Here is a 19,275-nt window from a genome sequence, read left to right as displayed (position 1 = left end):
GCTCATCTCTACTAACCATCAGTATAATCAGTAATACTCATGTTTGCTTTTTACCACTGTTATGCAGAAAAATAGTGTCTGCCTGCATTTAATAGCGGCTTAACTACAATATGGATGACGAAACTTTACAAATGCTGGAAAATTTTAAGATCATTTTGCAGAAATTCAAGCGAATTTTAAAGTTTACCTCCAGGGAACAGATCCATAACTATTATATTATTTCATGTTTCCTATGAAACCCGGATCCTCTCTCTTTCTGGATAGCATTCTCTAACAGATGGTTGGGTAGATTATCTCCAATCTCCTTGGGATTAGGCACTTTACTACTTTAATGAGAAGAGTGAATGAGGGGTCTTCGGAGATGATGGTATAATCATTGCTGGGTTTTATATGCATTCTGACTATTTAAAACTTTTCTTTAAAACTACCTCCCAACATCGAGACCCACATTATATTTTCTTCCAGATTGTTTGTACTTGTAATAAGTAGCACTGTAAACTTTTGAATTTGTTAATCTAATTCTGTTACTCATATTCTTATTACTAAATAGAAACAGAAAAATTAAAAATATAATATATGCACTTTGTATGGACACAAGTATATAGCTCCCCCTAAATCCATAGACTTTAATATGGAGTTAGTCCACCCTTTGATGCTATGACAGCTTCCATTTTTCTGGGAAAACTTTCCGCAAGATTTTGGAGGTGCCTATGGGAATTTTTCCCCGTCCATCCACAAGAGCATTTGTGAATTCACACACTGATGTTGGACTGGAGCAAAGAGTGCATGGCTTATAATCTCTGGTGTAGTTCACTTGAAAGGTGTTTGATGAGGTTGAGGTCAAGGCTCTGTGCAGCCGGTCATGTTCTTTTACACCATACTCTCCCAACCGTGTCTTTATGAAATGATGGAATAGAAAAAGGCTTTTTCTAAACTCTCCCACAACGTTGGAAGCATAGAATTGTCCAAAATGTCTGGAATGCTGAAGCATTGAGATTTTCCTTCTCTGGAATTAAACGTACTAGGTCAACCATTGGAGAACAACCTAATAGTATTATCCCAACTAAAGATAGCTTTTGAGTTGACACAATGCAGTCAGACCGGTAACTTTCTCCAGGAGAAGACTCAACCATCAGACTGTTAGATAGGAACATGTGATTTGTAACTCTACAGAACATTTTTTTACTGCTCTAGAGTCCAGTGGTGGCGCATCTTACACCACTCCATCCAACGTGTGGCCATTAAAACCTTTGCCATTACTTAGACAAAGGCGAGAAGAGTGACCTTTTGACTTCTATCTGGCTGATGTAAATTATGTCATAGCACAAAAAAGGATGGAGCAGTATGATAGTCTACAGTAAATCACAACACAAGCTTTACAGATATTCTATTTTTCACAATGGGATCCTACAAGTGATGGATGTCACTGTATGTCGGATACATCCATTTAACTTATATGTCCCAGTGTATACAATAAATAATTCACACGAAATATAAACCTGCAATTTTGTGTGCCAATGTTCTAAAAAATTTTTTTTACTTATATCTTTATTTTCGTGTTTTTCCTTTATTTCTACAGATATCTACAAATGATTCCATATCCCAAAGTGGATGCATACCATTTTATCGCTCCTTAGCAGCCTGTGGCTCTGGAGATCAGAGTGCGATGTTTGGAATTCCCTCTACTACAAACCCGAGAGAACAAATAAATGGTTTGACATCATTTATTGATGCATCAACAGTCTATGGCAGCACAGCAATTGTTGAAAATAAACTGAGGAATCATTCCAGTGAGGAGGGTCTTCTGAGAGTAAACCTTCAACATTCTGATCACGGCCAAGAGTACATGCCCTTTGTGGATGATACACCATCACCCTGCATACAAGATCCTAATGCAGACAGCGAAAACAGAATCGAATGTTTCTTTGCAGGTGAAACTAGGTCAAATGAAGTTACAACCTTGGCGGCAATGCATACATTGTGGTTGAGAGAACACAATCGTGTGGCCAGAGCTTTGAAAAACATTAATCCTCAATGGAGTTCCGAAACAACTTACCAAGAAACTCGGAAAATTGTTGGAGCCCTTCACCAGGTTATAATTTATTACTCTATTAAGTGATGCTCTTCTCTAATCCCTTACATGGATTACAATTAAATAGGTTTACCTATAACATATGAACATTTTTTTTGTGATTGTTTGGTCCCTCTGTTCTATTATTCTAGCCACCACTTTCCCTCTGTACACCCAGGGGATGTTCTAATAACTAGTGATAAGTGTATTGATCTGGAGAAGCAGATCTAGTAAGAGTCAAATTTCCTGAGATGCATGGTTTTTAGCAAATTCAAACATTTTGAGATTAGATTTGCATTTTTTTGCATCATTTCTCACATGGCTGAAGCATCAGAGAATGAGATAACGTCATTTTGAATTGCCGTGTGGGCCTCCCCATAATGCCCTGCAGGTATGGCATCTTACAGATATCATACTTTGTACAGTGGTGGTCAATACCTGGCCCATCACAGAACAATTTCCAATGGAGCACAGTCTGTACTTCTCCCTCCCTCTCTCGCCTGTAAACTCTTATGTTTGATAGATAGATATTAGATATATATGTAATATCCATCCATCTATCTACCTCTCTATTTAGATACCTAGATAGCTATCTATATCTTTCTTTCTATCTAGCTATTTATGTATCTATTAATCATCTATCTGCAGAACTGTATTATGTGATGGCAGATTGATAGATATTAGATAGATACAGTACATGGATATTAGATATGTATATAGTGTCTATCTAAATGTATCTAATAGACAGATATTAGATACATATTAAATACATGATTATTAGATACATAGATAGGTACATAGAAATTAGATATTAGATACATGGACACATCAAAATTAGATAAATTGACAGATATATTTCTGTTTCCATCTATCTAATATCTATGTATGTTTCTATCTATCAATCTATCTATCTATCTATCTATCTAAAAAGAAAGCGCAGCAGCACTCCATTATGGCCAAGATACATAAAGACAATAAAAACATTTCATCTAAACTGTGTTATTACTCAGTAAGCTTTACTTACAAAACCGGAGGTTTTTAGCGCATAAATCAACCTCTGCAAGGTGACCTCCCGTCTGATTGGTACTACTCTGCCTACATGCCTCTCTTGGGCTACAAACCTACAACTCTGGACAGAACATGTCACTTCTGGGCTAAAACACCTACAATTTAATGGACTGGTAGAGTAGAATATACATCACCTGCTGGTTAAATGGGGGGAGTGCAAGGTCAGGCAGAAGGCAGTTACAACCTCCCATAGAAATATATAATAAGAACACCGATCAGCACATTCTAAGTGTGAACAGGTGCTAGCTGCAGTTTCTACAGCTAGCACCTGTTCACACTCAGGATGTGCTGGTCAGTTTTCTTATTACACATCTATCTATCTATCTATCTATCTATCTATCTATCTATCTATCTATCCATCTATCTATTATCTATCTATCTATATATCTATGAAAAAAATAGTAGAAACACCACTCCAAAAATAGATGATTTATTAGCTCAGCAAGAACTCTTGCTGAGCTAATAAATCATCTAGTTTTGGAGTGCTGTTTCTACTATTTTTTTTATATGTAAGAAGGTTTGGTATTTACCTGAGGACGGGCACCCACCCATTTACAAGTTGTTTGCTTGTGCTGCTCTTTTTCTTTTTTTATCTATCTATCTATCTATCTATCTATCTATCTATCTATCTATCTATCTATCTATCTATCTATCTCATATCTATCTATCTATCTATCTATCTATCTCATATGTATCTATCTATCTATCTATCTATCTATCTATCTATCCATATCTATCTATCTATCTATCTATCTATCTATATGTTATCTATCTATCTTTCTATCTATCTATCTATCTATCCATATCTATCTATCTATCTATCTAATACATGTTATATATAATATATATGTATCTATTAGATAAATAAATATTAGATGGCTGGCTAGATAGATAGATAGATAGATAGATAGATAGATAGATAGATAGATAGATAGATAGATAGATAGATAGATAGAGTAAAAGAGAATGGAACAGCACCAAAATAGTACAAAGATGGGTGCAAGGCCTCCCAGACAATGATGTCGTTGTCATATATATTCAAAAAGAAAAGCAGGCAGCGCTCCAAAAATAATGAAAAAAATAGAACTTTATTAGCCCATCAGATGTGGCAACAAGCTTGAAAAAGGCTGTTCTCAGCCGAAATGTTGCCACATCTGATGGGCTAATAAAGTCCTTATTTTTTCACTATTTTTGGAGTGCTACCTGCTTTTCTTTTTGAATAGCTAGATAGATAGATAATATATAGATAATAGATAGGTAGATAGACAGACAGGATGTAGATACTAGATGTTAATTTGGATGGATAGATATTTCCATTTACCATTACTTACATTGCGATACTTCTCTTTTTTTTGTATTAAATATGACAGCCCTAATGTATGTTTTGATGAAAATTCCTTTTTTGCATAAAAGAGCCGTGGTATCAGCAGGTGATGCATTTCATTAACACGACTCCCACTGATAAAAACAGAAATGTTCCTTTCTGATTACATCTGGGGCACCTGGAGCAGAGAACTGTGACACAGAAATCTACCTCAGTGTGTGAATAGCTGCTTTATGACTTATTGACATAGTTGGCTTCTAATCTAATCAGTGAGGTTTGCTGCATTATAGTTTCCAATGTACAGGTGCAGCAATCACCACCATGATAGGCAGCGATATTCTGATGCAGCACGCCGGCCAGTCTATGCCATTTGGTTTGTTCAGTTGTTCTCATTCAGTTTGATTGGGCGATCCAGCATAGAGGCGCTACATCTGTACAGTATGTGATGAGCACTGAGGGCTTTATGTAATGCCCATTGTATTTGGGAATATATAGTTCATAGAATATTCAGATTAATGTGATACTTTTCATTTAGATCTGGGCCTCCACAGCCCTATTGGATAACAAGCTCAAAACCAATCACTGTGCCAATATACAGTAACTGTAGTTTTGCCATTAATAGTTGTCAAGGACAATATTAATTACAGTGTAAATTCTGCCCATTGTCAGGAAATCAGCAAATTTGGCTGTACTAGGGATCCAAGAGGACCGCTTAAAGGGGTATGCTGATGTTTGGAAGTGCGCACTGACACTCATTCTTACGGGAGTGCTGAAGACTAGCCAAGCGCAGACCTCGGCTTTCTCTGGCACTCCCATTATCGACTACCACCCCATTCAGATGGGGCTCTTTGGAGCTCCAAATCTCAGGATCGATGGGAATCCTAGTGGTCGGACCCTCAGCGATTGGGAAGTTAACCCCTATCCAGTGTCGGACTGGTGTGCCAAGGGCCCACCAGTAACCAAATCCAGGGCCCCACTTTTCAGCTAGATGCAAATGTGACATTATCCTCAATCATAAATTTATATAACAGTGAACTGGGTAGATTGTTAAATGAATAAGATGCTGCCTTTGTCTGTACATAGTGATTCAAGTATATTGTGCCCAGTACTGCTCATATAAGAGGGTGATGGCCCACCGGAGGATTCTCCTGTCCTCCAGTGGGCCAGTCCAAGCCTGCCCCTATCCAAACTTTAGAATACTCTTTAAGTAATATTAGTCATGTTAGGTCTTGTTTACACTGTAAGGATCTATGAACGGACCCTCTATGGAGGCACATGAAGTCCTTGCATTCTTCCTTATGTGTCCTTAAAGCCCCTTATTCACCCTATATAAAGCAATGCTTCTGTACAATTTATTTATTGTTCTTGCAGATCTAGCATACCACTGTCACTATTGACTCAGTTCCCTCATGTCGCTTTCTAAATTATTAATCAAGTGCTTTACGATCTGGTATCAGATTAAAAGAATAATTGTAGTTTAAGCCGTGTGATGAGGATAGCATTATGTTCTACAGCTGAAATAAAATATTAGAATTATTCTTCATTTAAACAAAGGCTCCGCATGCTGCCATGCTTGTAAATTTTGCAAGTGAAGTGCTCGGATTGTGAAAAAAGGATTCTTTTTCCTTTTGTGTGAGGAAGAACATTTTTTCTGGCATGCTTTGCCAATAAATAGAATATGATATGAAAAGGAATAGAGTATGGAAGCTCGAGGACATAATGAAGAAAGCTCCAAGATAGTATATTTGTCTGAATGTAAGACTTTTCTCCATCATAAGCATTAGATAAAACAAACTCCTCTGCCAACAACAATGACACTCAAATATATAGATTTACAGTCTGCTCTGAAGACGGAAAACTTTTTCTTCTTTTCAGATACAGTCTATTAACCATTGGAGCTATGGCTTTGAAGTAGTCACACAACTAAACCTAACATTAGATTCAATATACTGTCAATTTTTGTCTTTGAAGCTACATGTAGCTCTTGGACCCCCAGCAGCTAAAGGCAACTGAAGATACTATTGTGTACCAGTGAGTGCACTGTCTTTATAACAATGGTAAAAATTGTCAATAAAAGAAAATAACAATGTAATTGTAAGTTGACATGTGCATTATGTTACTGGGTTAATATCAGCCTGTCAACACTGCAATATATAGGGCTTGAAAAACTTATCTTAACACAATACTACTAGTGCCATCAGTAAACACTGTAGAACGTCACTTAGCCCAACAGACTCCCAACAAAAAATCAAGAAATACTGTAGATCGCTACTTAGCCCAACGTTATCCTTGTCCAAATGCCATTAGTCAACACTCTACTCCTCACCTCTGCTAAAAAATTAAAACTACCCAGTGCTCTTAGATCTTCCTGTCCAGGACAGTTGTAATTTATTTTCCTTAAAAACTAAACCATTACTTTCCAGCTTCCAACTCCCCTTCCAAAACCAGTGAAGAAACTCCACTTTATCACAATAGTCGTCGTATTACCTCTTTTACACCTGACCACTCACACTAAAGATATAGAAACCAAGAGACTGCCTACTTGACTGAGGGCAGATGCTGCTGTGATCACAGGTTGCTATTTGGAAGCATATTCCCTATTCAGACAGACAGTTTACTTGGGAAAATCTTAAAGTTATTTTAGCTACAACAATTTCCTTATATATCTGCGGCATCCATGTCTGGGCACGATACAACCGCAATTGCTGCTATCGGTAGGCTGTGCAGCACTGACACCGTTTTGCCTATGGGCAATGCAAGCATTTTTCTCTTAAGCCCTAGTATTGCTGTGTTCTTCCAGCCATTTTTTCTTTTTGTTTCTTTGAGCAGCTTATTAGTTAAATGTAGTTGGTTCTCTGCTGAGGCCAGAGGTGGGCTCCTCATTGTTCAAACCTATGGCGGTCAGTCCCTGGCTTCCAGTTATTGCCTTGCTACTGCGGTTATCCATATCTGTGCTGATTGTATATCTCACGTTATTGACCTTGGCCTGTTTTCGACTATCCTTCTACCTGACATTTTTACTACTTTACTGGATATACGTACTGGTTTGACGCGGCTTTCTGATAATTCTTTGCTAGTCTCTGGCTAGCTATCAGGCACTGACCTCCATGACAATATCTGTCTAGCAAACTATCCCTCTTTGAGCCGGGAGAAGAAGAAGGGCTAAAGTCATTTAAGTGTCCTACTGGAGTTAATGAAGTGTTCTCAATTTCAATCCTACATTACAATCTTGAATTTGTACACTGAAGTGCATATTTTTTAGGGTATGTTCACACAGAAAAAAGCTTAGGTTAAAAACAAAATGATCAAAAACCGTGTAGAAAATATATACATTATATAAATAGTAATTGTATATGTAAATGACATAGGGTACTTAGTTGACACATTGCACTTATACCAACATGTGTTCCGGCTCATTTCTTTGGTTTTGCTTTACTTTTTTTGCACTTTGTACATACAGTGGCATGGCTCCCCCTTTTTGGGCTGTGCATCTTTCCACAAGCAGGTGCAAAACGATCAGGTCTAAGTCCTGCTCTGCCTCCAGTCTATTTTGCGGTCTGCTGGCACATAGTGAGGTTAAGTACAAGAGTTAAGGTCCATCATGATTGGGTACTCCTTGTTGCGGTAGGACAAGTGGCTTGATCAGAATATTGTAAACCAAGTACTTTATGTTATTTACATGTACTATTTATATTACTATTTACTAACTGCAGTGTATTAGATCATTTTATTTTTATTCTAGGTTCTGTTTGTTAAATGGCGACAGTGTGAATGTGTACCTACACATTGCACTTATACCAACATGTGTTCCTGCTCATTTCTTGTCACGGATGTGTCAGAGGTGACAGACAGGCGCCCTGCAGTGGGTTGCAGGAGATCTCTACTTTTGGCATAACAGACAGCCTCTTAGATAAGAGGCTGTCTTTAGGACCGAGCGGCTACCTCTCTCTTACTAATTAGCTCCCTGGCCTGGGTGTATATATACCTGGTGTGTCTGAGAGGGAGTCGCTGGCTATATTCTTTTCTACTTGTGTGGCTTAGCAGGAGCAGTAATTCGTCCTCTCTGGAGCTTTAGGCCATGTGCTTATTTGGAGTTCATCTAAAGCTAAGCCATTTCCCCTGTTTTGTCCACCCTTGTTGTCTGTAGAGTTTAGTGGAGGTTGACTAGTGCTCATCTCTTTCCATCCCTAGCCTTAGCCATATGCCAGGGAAAGTAGGGCGAGGCACGCGTGCGGTGATTGCTGAGGAGGCAATATAGGGATGTTAGGGAAGACAGGGTGATGCTAGACCAGACTAGGAGGTCTCCACTTCCCCCTTTCCGTAGTGTCTGGACTCCCTTTCCCTTTTTCCTCTATGTTGCACTAAGTGTTTCCCACAACTGGCGTGACATTTCTTTGGTTTTGCTTATGTTCGCACAAAGCAGATTTTAGTGTATTTTCCATTCATTTGCACAGCAAAGTTCATTCACAGCAAAGTCTGCATGTTTTACATATGATAGATTTACAATCCGCACTGCATGCCAATTTCCATATGGATTTTTTTTAAATCTCAGTGTGGATAACGCTTTTTAAAACTTCATCCATTTTGCTGCTAATTTTATATACTGCAGTTATTGTGGATGCAAAATTAGACTGAAAATCTGCAGCTTATCTGTCGCGTCTGGTCATACCATTAAGCAATTTTTTTAATATATATATATATTAATATACAGTATATATATATATATATATATATATATATATATATATATATATATAAAGATGCCTTCCATTTCTGCTGGAATTACTGTTTCCAAGTCCTTTAATTTCAACCAGAGCCCTTTACAAGCGCGCTAACAATAACCTCACATTGCTTTGAGTTAGAAACAAAGATTTCATTTTTGCTTTCTGAAATGTATTTTAGAGGGTGCAAATCTAATTAACCATCTGCACACTGTTCAATCGATCCAGAGCCATGGATAGAAACAGGCATTATATATTTCTCCGCACAAAGAAAGCAGATAAGGGCCCTGGATATTAGATTAAAGGCAATAGCTGTTTGTGCAGAAACTCTGTGCCAAAGATAAAAAATGTTAGCAGTGTTAATAACACAGAAACATGGAAATGTTAAGTCATAGTGTGGATGTTTGGCAATAAATATAAGGTTAAGAATTCTATTATGAACCAATTTTTGCGTCCTCAATTTCCAGAAGTAGCAGCTGGCCAAAGAAGGAGTACTTTAGATAAGGTCATCAAGGCTAATAGAGAGCTAAAAAAGTGTAAGCTTGGCAAGTTTTTACAGTGCATGTCTTAATAAGTAGCTTGCTAACATCACAAATCTAGATTTTTGACAAGAAACGGTAAAGATTGCTTACAAGGGTAGTTATTGTTATCTGAAGCAAGACGTTCAACAGAAAGCAAAGAAAACCTCATCATTTTAAGGCTACAGATGGGCTACGTAGAGCTGAATGATTGGTATGTACGCACGGAAAAGGAATGTGGGCATGGAGCAGGGGAAAAATGATGAGGAAGCAGAGCAAGAGCGGCTGAGGAGGCCTAGCAGCAGTAACTGGAGATATGAAAAGGTATATGTAATATTAGACATCGATAGCAAACCCTACTAGGCAGAATGTGGAAGGATGAGAAAATCTTTGAGTCTACGTAGAAGAAATTAGGAAATTGGGTGCATTGATGGAATGATGCTGTTGTCAGGATAGGGCAATGGCTCCATTAAGATAATCCACATTACTCAGTGGAGCCCTTGCACTACCTTGACATATCTCCATTACTTTATAGCAGTATGCATGCCATCCAACATACATTAATATCAACATACCACCAATCCATTTGGAATTCAATGTTTGATGAAGGTTACTTGTGATGACCAAAACACCACATGGTCACATCCAGGCCATTGCATGTCACCTCTGTTTCCACTCCGGTCGCAGCACAATGATCCTTTTTACTTCCTGGGTTTTCTTCCTGGGTTGGTTGGTGCTACTCAGTCATGGAGCAATGGGGTTGATTCCTGTTTCCTTTGTGAGCTCTGGGCGGGGCTGTCATCTATTTAAAGGGAGTCTGTCATCCTCTGGGAGATATCAGACCTCTACTATGGCCATACAGGTTATAGAAAAGTAAATCTATACTTACCTGTATGGCGCAAAGTAGTGGTTTGATTGCAGAGAAAAGTGTTTTCATAAACTCAGTTTTGCACAGGCCCCTCCCCAGCACGTTACAGGGCCCGGTAATGTGCACTATTCGCCCTGACTTCCCGGGCATGCACAAAGCACCGCTCACATAGAGCGCACTTTGTTCCCTCCCAGCCCCATCTGCCTGTGCACTGTGCCGCAGGGTTCTATTGCACAGGCACCGGGAAGAGACAATGACTCCCCAGCGCCTGCGCAATAGAACCCTGTGGTGCAGTGCACAGAGAGATGGGCCGGGATGAAACCAAGCGTGCTATATGTGAGCGGCACTTTGCGCATGCCCGGGAAGTCAGGGAAAACAGTGCACATCGCAGGGCCCTGTGACGTGCAGGGGAGGGGAGGAATATGGTAACTAAGCATATAGGTGGGGATTTTGGGGAATAATAAACAGGCGGGGATTTCTTGGTGTCCGGGGGACGCCAAGCCTGTGCAACATGGAGTGTATAAAAACACTTTTCTCTGCAATCAAACCTTTACTATGGGCCATACAGGTATGTATAGATTTACTTTTCTATAACCTGTATGCCCATAGTAGAGGTCTGATATCTCCAAAGTGGTGACAGATTCCCTTGAAGCTCCTGAGTCTATAGAATCTCAATGCCAGTTCTCTCCTCCGGAGAGCAGCCCTTCCAGGGAAGCAATCCAGCTGACTATATTTTAAAACTAGATCCTTATACAAGGATTAAAGAGCGAACGTCGGGGTTCCTCTGAAATCTGCCATGCAGAGTGACTAGCGCCAAGTCTGTCTGTAGTAGCCTTTTTGAGCTATGGCCTCTGATAGACGTTACGCACATGTTCTGTCCTTGGATTGTTCAATAATAAACTCCCCTAACTCGCAAGTAACAATTGAGTTCTGAGTTCTTGATATAGCTTCCTAGTAATATTCCATCAGATAAGACATTGGAATACCCTGTGTATTACTGATAGCATTAAGGCATGTTCTTATATAGATAAAATTGCACAGTACTTATAAAAGCAAACAACTTTTAAATTAACTTGTTATCAAAAATCCTTTCTGTTTTCAAGATGGGGTGTGGTTTATAATTGTATTGTTTATAGCTTTAAGTGTATGTTCCTGGTCACCACAACAGTCTATAGGCACTGGTCTCCGCGGCAAGCAGTGCAGTGCTTACAAGCTCATTTCTGTGCAATGTTAGCTTCCGATCCCAGCCAGCTTTACTGCCCAGTTCAGGCCAGTGGAGCAATGATACTGTAGGTCCAAAATGTCAATCAAGCAGCAGCTTGCCACCCCCACCCAAAACAAGCAGGAAGCTAGGAGGCATGTTAGTGGTGCCTCTTGATTGAGACACGAGACAACCCTTTTAAACACTACACAAAGATCCAGATAGTTGTGGGGCCAAAAGCGAAACAGGTCCAGATTGAAAAATAAACTTCTTTCTGGATCTTTATGGCTTCTCCTGATCGGGACCTACTTCTATGAGAAAATCTGAATGTCAGCTCTGATACGGTATTTTTTTATGTAGCAGTCACTCAAAGGGAAATAAGCAGATGGCCATACCCCCCCAGCAAAAATCTGCTGTTTTCTGGGTTACTGGATTAAAGAGATGTTTGTTGTGACAATCCCATTTAAAGATCATCATGGTTAGATAGTCTAAGTGAAATATATACAGTATATATTACATTTCATATTAGATATTCCCTACAGTATTGAAACGTGTGCACTGCTGTTGTTTTTACAGCCCCTATTGTTCTTTTTCTTAACATGTTTCTCTAGCTGTAAGAAGATGAAGCGACACATGTTTTAGGCTTTAAAATATACATATATACATTACATACATAACCCCTTTTGACAATTTGACTCTTGAAAAATTCCCTTTGAAATTACAGGCATGATCCTATCAGCAAAAAAAGCTTTGTAATCGCTCACTGAAATGATTCTACATATTGTCCCAGGCTTTGATTCACAACTAGGTTGCATATCTTTGCACTGAGTGATATGTGACTTGCTGGAAAAGTGAAATTGCAGCAGCAATTTCCTCATAGTTATAAAGAATAAATAGATTTATTTTGTAAATGAAAGCATTTGATTTAATACCGACATCTTTTTTAATATGATAAATGGTAAACTGTAAACAGCTAATTTTGGATATTCACTTTCTATATATTTCCCCATTTAGTGGTAATACAAATTAGCCAGAGTAAGAGGCATTGCTTCTTAGGGGCTCCCCAGTCTGGCATGTATTAGTGATCTGAAGACTAAATGTCCTAATTGTGGCACCCTGCTGTTCACAGGTACCACAGGACCCAGGGTGCATGGATGGACTTCTCCACAAGAGGCCCTCATTACATACAAACACCTCCATCCTTCCACCTCACACCACCAGGTGGAGCCCGTTAGGGATATATATATGGAGGATGGAGCCAGGCAGCTCAGTTCAGTGAGTTTAGTCAGACAGAGTCAGAGAATCTGAGAGCGTGCTGACGCTGAGAGCAGCGAAGACGCAGCGCATCTGCTGCTGAGTTCTGAGGGCCCCGAGTGTGGCCGACGGCAAGGAGGAGAGGAGAGAGGAGTTGAAAGGGGCAGAGGAGCACCATAGGCTCACCCCGATATACAAACCGGACACCGGGTCCGCGCCTACAGGGTCCCTTTATACCCAGTAGGGATCACCGGCATTCCAGGAGGACTACAAGTCCCTGGACGACCTGAAGCTAGACCCATTACAGGACCAGGAACCACGAACGCCCCGATGCCCAGGGATAGTGGTTGCCAGCAGAAGGTCCTACTACCGAGCGACAGGTGAAGGAACAGCACGACACATAAGCTAGGCCCAGTTGCAGGCTGGCCAGAAGCATACAGAGAGGCAGATACGGACCAGGAGGCCTTATACCCGCTCACTGGGGAGAAGTCCTGAAGTGCACCCATCCTACTGAGTACCCTGGACCGTACCTGACATCCGCCCCAGTAAAGGTATTGAAGCGAATCCCCTGTCTCTGTCAGTTACTCCTGCTGCGCCATCCCACCTGCAATACAAGCCCCAACATCACCACCCACCAAACTCCACACTGCCCCCAGGGCCCCCTCCACCTGTGGGGAGCAGAAACATCTCAGCTGCCATCCCATCACCCCCCGGAGGTCTGCAGCAGTGCTGGTAAACCTTACCAGGTACCACAGGTGGCGTCACAAACTATTTACTTTATTTTTTTTTTTCTATCCAAGTTATAATTCCCTTTTTGGTTGACCGCCCTGGGCCACGGACCGGGCCAGCCACTGTGACATACCCCCCCAGCATCCATAGGCCCGGCTGCCGAGTACCCCATTGCCCAGGGGGCGCGTCACTAATAGTAACACAAGCATTTTAAAGGTCCGCCGTAAAGCTGGAAGCCCAATTTATAATGTATCTGCCATTGGAGGTAACTTTTCAGATTAAAATGTCGGGAGAGTACATATGAAATAATATTTCTGATCAATATATGACTTGCACACTGTATTTCTCATTGTAGGCTCTATCTCTAATTTTTAGTTCACAATGAGCTAGTGGGTAGAGGCTAGCTGCTCCAATGTCTCCAATATACTGTACATTACACACATAGAATCCTAGAATGTTAGAGTTGGAAGGGACCTCCAGGGTTATCTGGTCCAACCACCTAAACCATCGCAGACAGATATCTGTCCAGCCTCTGTTTGAAGACTTCCATTGAAGGAGAACTCATCACTTCTCGTGGCCGCCTGCTCCACTCGTTAATCACCCTTACTGTGAATAAGTTTTTTTTCTAATATCTAATCTGTATCTTCTCCCATTCAGAGATAGATAGAGATAGATTCCAGCTCTTTTATATAAGCTGCAGTAAGATCTGTTTTCCTGCTTCTGTCAGTACGTCTCCTTACTCCATCCTCCTCTGCCCTTCCTCTCTGCAGTTTTTAATATAAACGATAACCCTGGGACAGACAAAGACTAAAATTGAGCCATGGAATTTGACAGCCCAAGCTGTACCTGCCCCCTTCCCCAGATTGGGGTCTCTATTTCTTATAGTCCCCTGCATGCAGGAAATCAACACTAACTCCTATATTTCCAATAATACCGCTATCTATTCAATATAACAGACAAATATCACCAGATATACAATGGTGATAATATCGTCATACCAATCATTACCAAAACTTCTGTACTAGGACTGATATCACAACTATACATCAGTACTTTGCAGACCATATATGTATATACTGCGCAGGTGCTCACCAGTTACGTTCTCGATGATTGTTGTCATTTACTTTTCCTTTTCTTTTTTATTTGGCCCAGACCACCATGACTTCTTCTTCCATCCATAGCTCTTTCCTGCAAAATTTCATACTGAAACATCCTTGAACTGCTGCTTTTCCAGGACCCGTCTCACATTCCCCACCTCTACAGAAACCACATTGTGCTATAACCAGTGTCCTAGACTGTAATAATGCCCCTCTATGCCCTGTACAGTAAAATTACTCTCCTTCTGTGCCCCACACAGTAATAATTCCCCTTCTGTGCCACTACACAGTAATACTGTTCCCTCTGTACTTCCTCATAGTAATAATGCTCCCCATACAGTATCCTATAATAGTAATGTCCCTCTGTACCTCCTTATAATAATTGCCCTTTATCTCTATTAATAATTACCCCAAACCTACATATACTACAAACACCCCTGTTCATTCTTATAACAATAATGTCTCATGTGCTTTATGCTCCTATAATGATAATGATTTGCCAGTGTGCTTCCTTATAATAATGTCCCCCATTGTGCCTCCTTATAACAATGCCCCTGAGCAGGGAACAACATATAAATCATAGGACCCTTCCTCAAAAGTCCTATCATGGCACTTAGGCTCAGTCACAGAAAGGCAGACTTCCCAACTTTAAGACACAAAGAGAGATGTACAGTTATTTTGCCCCTACTGATGCCCCATAGTTTTCTCGCCTACCATGATACTCCTTCCATGGTCCCCATAGAGTATGATGCCCAAAAAATGCCCCAGCACAGAATATTGTTCCCACATTCCTCCACCTACGCAGTATGAAGGCCCCACAAAACAAGATGGTCACTGTGACGACACAGCTTTTAATCTTAATTAGTCAGAGGTCTAAATTAAGTAGGCCAGGAGAAATTCATTATTATTTTTATCTTTACTTTTGAATTCATGTGTTTCTTTCTTCGGGTGGGACAAGTCATAAGTCTGAATGTTGACTTCTCTTGTGTTATGCACACGCCCGGGCTGAGCGGCGTGTGCGTGTGATAGTAGTGATTCCACTGGACCGTGCCGGAGAGTGAATGCCTGGAGGGGCGTGACTAAGTATTCACCCGATCCGACCAGGGTCGCACGACGGCATACGACGCCAGTGCACCAAGGAGGAACCGAGCAGAGGGACCAGGTGCTACTCCAGGACAGACCCCGGACACGGCTGTTGACCCACACAGGGGAATACAGGAACAGGCTGGTAGGCTGGCACACAGACTGGAGGGTATAGGCAGGCACGACTGGTATGCAGGCAGGCGGGTAAAGGCAAGCGCAGCTAGAGTGCAGACAGGGAGGCACTAGCAGGTAGGAACACAGGCGGGATAGGACCCAGTACACACTGGGACTCAGGAACAGGCAGGTTAGGCTGGCACAGACTGGTGGATATAAGCAAACACGGCTGGTATGCAGATGGGTGGATACAGGCGAGTATGCAGGCAGGGAGGTACTGGCCGAAAGGACGGGCTGGAGCACAGAAAGGTTAAGACCCAGTACAGACTGGGTCACAGAACCGCAGATGCGGTAGACAACCACAGCAGAGAGGGAACGCCCGAAGCGGTGGGCAAGAACAGAGCAGGACGGGGCTGCAGGAGCAGCGAGCACAAGCAGGGCAGGACAGGACTGCCGGAGCAGCGAGCACAAGCAGGGCAGGACAGGACTGCCGGAGCAGCGGGCAGAAGCAGGGCAGGACAGGACTGCCGGAGCAGCGGGCAGAAGCAGGGCAGGACAGGACTGCCGGAGCAGCGGGCAGAAGCAGGGCAGGACAGGACTGCCGGAGCAGCGGGCAGAAGCAGGGCAGGACAGGACTGCCGGAGCAGCGGGCAGAAGCAGGGCAGGACAGGACTGCCGGAGCAGCGGGCAGAAGCAGGGCAGGACAGGACTGCCGGAGCAGCGGGCAGAAGCAGGGCAGGACAGGACTGCCGGAGCAGCGGGCAGAAGCAGGGCAGGACAGGACTGCCGGAGCAGCGGGCAGAAGCAGGGCAGGACAGGACTGCCGGAGCAGCGGGCAGAAGCAGGGCAGGACAGGACTGCCGGAGCAGCGGCCAGAGGAGTCAGAGCAGGCTAGGCTGAGTAGGGGGGACAGGGCTCTGTTCACACGGAACAGACAGGAAGGGAAAGGCAGAGCCAGACACCCACAGGGTACTTGCAGTGAAGTAGCGAGTGGACCACAAACTCACAAACGGGAGAACAGAGACAACAAGCAGGAGTTAGGTACGAGTTCAGACTCTGCAGAAAAAGGAAGGGAACGGACATAGAGGAAAAACAGGTAAAGGATAGGAGAGAGTTCAGACTGGAACTGAGTGTACGGAGGAGACCGACACTGCAGCGGGATACAGGAGCGGGTCTGGGAATACGGCCCCCAGAGAGGCAGGATGAACAGGCAAGGAGCGTGTTCAGACAGGACAGACAAGATACAGGAGCGGGTCAAGGGAACCGGCCCCTAGAAGGCAGGAGGAACAGGCTAGGAGCGTGTTCAGACAGGTAAGACAAGATACAGGAACAGGTCTAGGTAATCGGCCCCTAGAAGGCAGGAGGAACAGGCTAGGAGCGTGTTCAGACAGGTCAGACAAGATACAGGAACAGGTCTAGGTAATCGGCCCCTAGAAGGCAGGAGGAACAGGCTAGGAGCGTGTTCAGACAGGCCTGGAAATACAGCCTCCAGGATAGGCAGACAAGAGAACACAGAACGGGACCTGGCACCTTCAGAGTGCAAGCACACACTGAAAGAAACACTTATGCTCAGGCAGGGATAGAAGGGAGCTGCTGAGCTATATACCAAGTGTCAGACAGCAATAGGCTGAGGACGCACAAGGGGTGTGACCCACAGCAGGTACAAAAAGCAGGAAGTGATCGGGCGCCGCCCTTAAGCAGCAGAGACAGACACAAACAGACAGCATGGAGGGAAGCCAGAGAGACACTCTGGACAGGAGATCAAGTGCGCTCTCTTGCACAGTGGGAGATGGACCACCATGCAAGGACGCCGCCAGGTATGTTACATCTTGTAGGTTGAGTTGAGAATTGTTAATTGATGATTCTGAATAGCTGTTATTTACATCTTATATCAGCTCCTACAGTTTATTCTACTGTTATCTTTGCATAGGGTCTTTGAAAATTGAATGCTTACTAAATATGTTGATTAACCATTGTATGGGTCCTGTGGCTTGTTGACTCGCAGAGCAGAGGAGTATAAGCTATGCAGATCGATTAAATGCTCAAACAATGGAGAGTTAAACTCATCTCACCTGTCCCCTGACCTTGAAGTACAGTTATGAACTATATAAGTGGGTTATGCCTCTGTATCAGGGGTATTTTTACAAAACCACAGACAGGAACACTCTAAGTGACAGCTCTACAGGACAGTATGGCTCCATCCAGAGGGATACAAATCTGTTCCATTGACTATCACAGAACCCATGGATATATTTGGGAGAGAGCCACGTTGGAACCCATCGGTCACCTAGTTCCATGAAGATGTTTGGGGCAGCAAGGTTGGGACCCAACAGTCGCCTGGAACCCAAGGATTCACTAGGAGAAAGCCAGATTGGAACCATCCAGTCACCTGGTTTCATGGATATGTTCGGAGAAAGCCAGGTTGGGACCATCCAGTCACCTGTATCCATGGATATGTCTGGAGAAGCCAGGGTGGGACCTTCACATCTCCTGGCCACGTACCTCAAAGGATTGTCAGCTTCCTAAGCTTGCCGCTACCTCCTCTCTGTGGGTGTCCACCCAAAGCGGGGTGCAAATAGTTGAGGTAGTTGGCCCTAGAAGTCCCAAAGTCACAGCTGCTGTATTCTCGGCGGGCCAGCGGAAGGGTGAGACTGTGTAATTTTGCACCACTTGGGTATATGCTGGGACTGTTCTATATGTTTATTGTCTGTTTGGTGGTTCAATAAAGTATTACCACACTGTTTTACCCTCACCCTGTGTTGTCTGAGTAGTATTATGTCCATCAAAGACCCCGGGTCTTCACAGTCACCCCAGCCGCCCACACAGTAAGATGGTCACCCAAGACCTCCCATAGAGTAAGATGGTCACTCCAGCCCCCCCATACAGTAAAATGTTACCCCAGCCTCCCAAAAAGTCAGATGGCCACCCCATCACCCCCACATAGTATGATAGTCAACCCAGCTTACCCCCACAGTATGATGGTCATCCTAGCCACCCACACAGTGTGATGGTCAACTCAGCCCCCACAGTATAATGTCCACCACTGACTTCCATACACAGTATAATGTCCACCACTGACCTCCACACAGTATGTTGGTCCCTACACGGCATGGTGGTCTTCATGGCCCCCTACAATATGATGGTTCCCCCACTCATTATAATGGTTAATCCACAACCCCCCACACAGTGTGATGGTTACCACGCACAGTATGATAGTTCCCCCACAG

The 19,275-nt window shown here is 42.8% G+C and overlaps 1 protein-coding gene across 1 annotated transcript in view; it reads left to right on the top strand.

The window, feature by feature from the left end:
• The window catches only part of TPO (thyroid peroxidase), a 161,246-nt gene that overhangs the window by 55,866 nt on the left and 86,105 nt on the right, over positions 1–19,275 (top strand). The window contains exon 5 of the mRNA XM_073673487.1: positions 1,580–2,092. Within this exon, the coding sequence (XP_073529588.1) occupies positions 1,580–2,092 (513 nt within the window). The remainder of the gene's footprint in view (positions 1–1,579; positions 2,093–19,275) is intronic.

The sequence above is a fragment of the Phyllobates terribilis genome, unplaced genomic scaffold (genome assembly GCF_046119375.1).
Source record: "Phyllobates terribilis strain yellow unplaced genomic scaffold, ASM4611937v1 Scaffold_3__8_contigs__length_932513732, whole genome shotgun sequence".
Taxonomy (NCBI): domain Eukaryota; kingdom Metazoa; phylum Chordata; class Amphibia; order Anura; family Dendrobatidae; genus Phyllobates; species Phyllobates terribilis.
The sequence above is the reverse complement of the archived record's forward strand: the minus strand, read 5'-3'. Positions and strand labels throughout refer to the sequence as shown.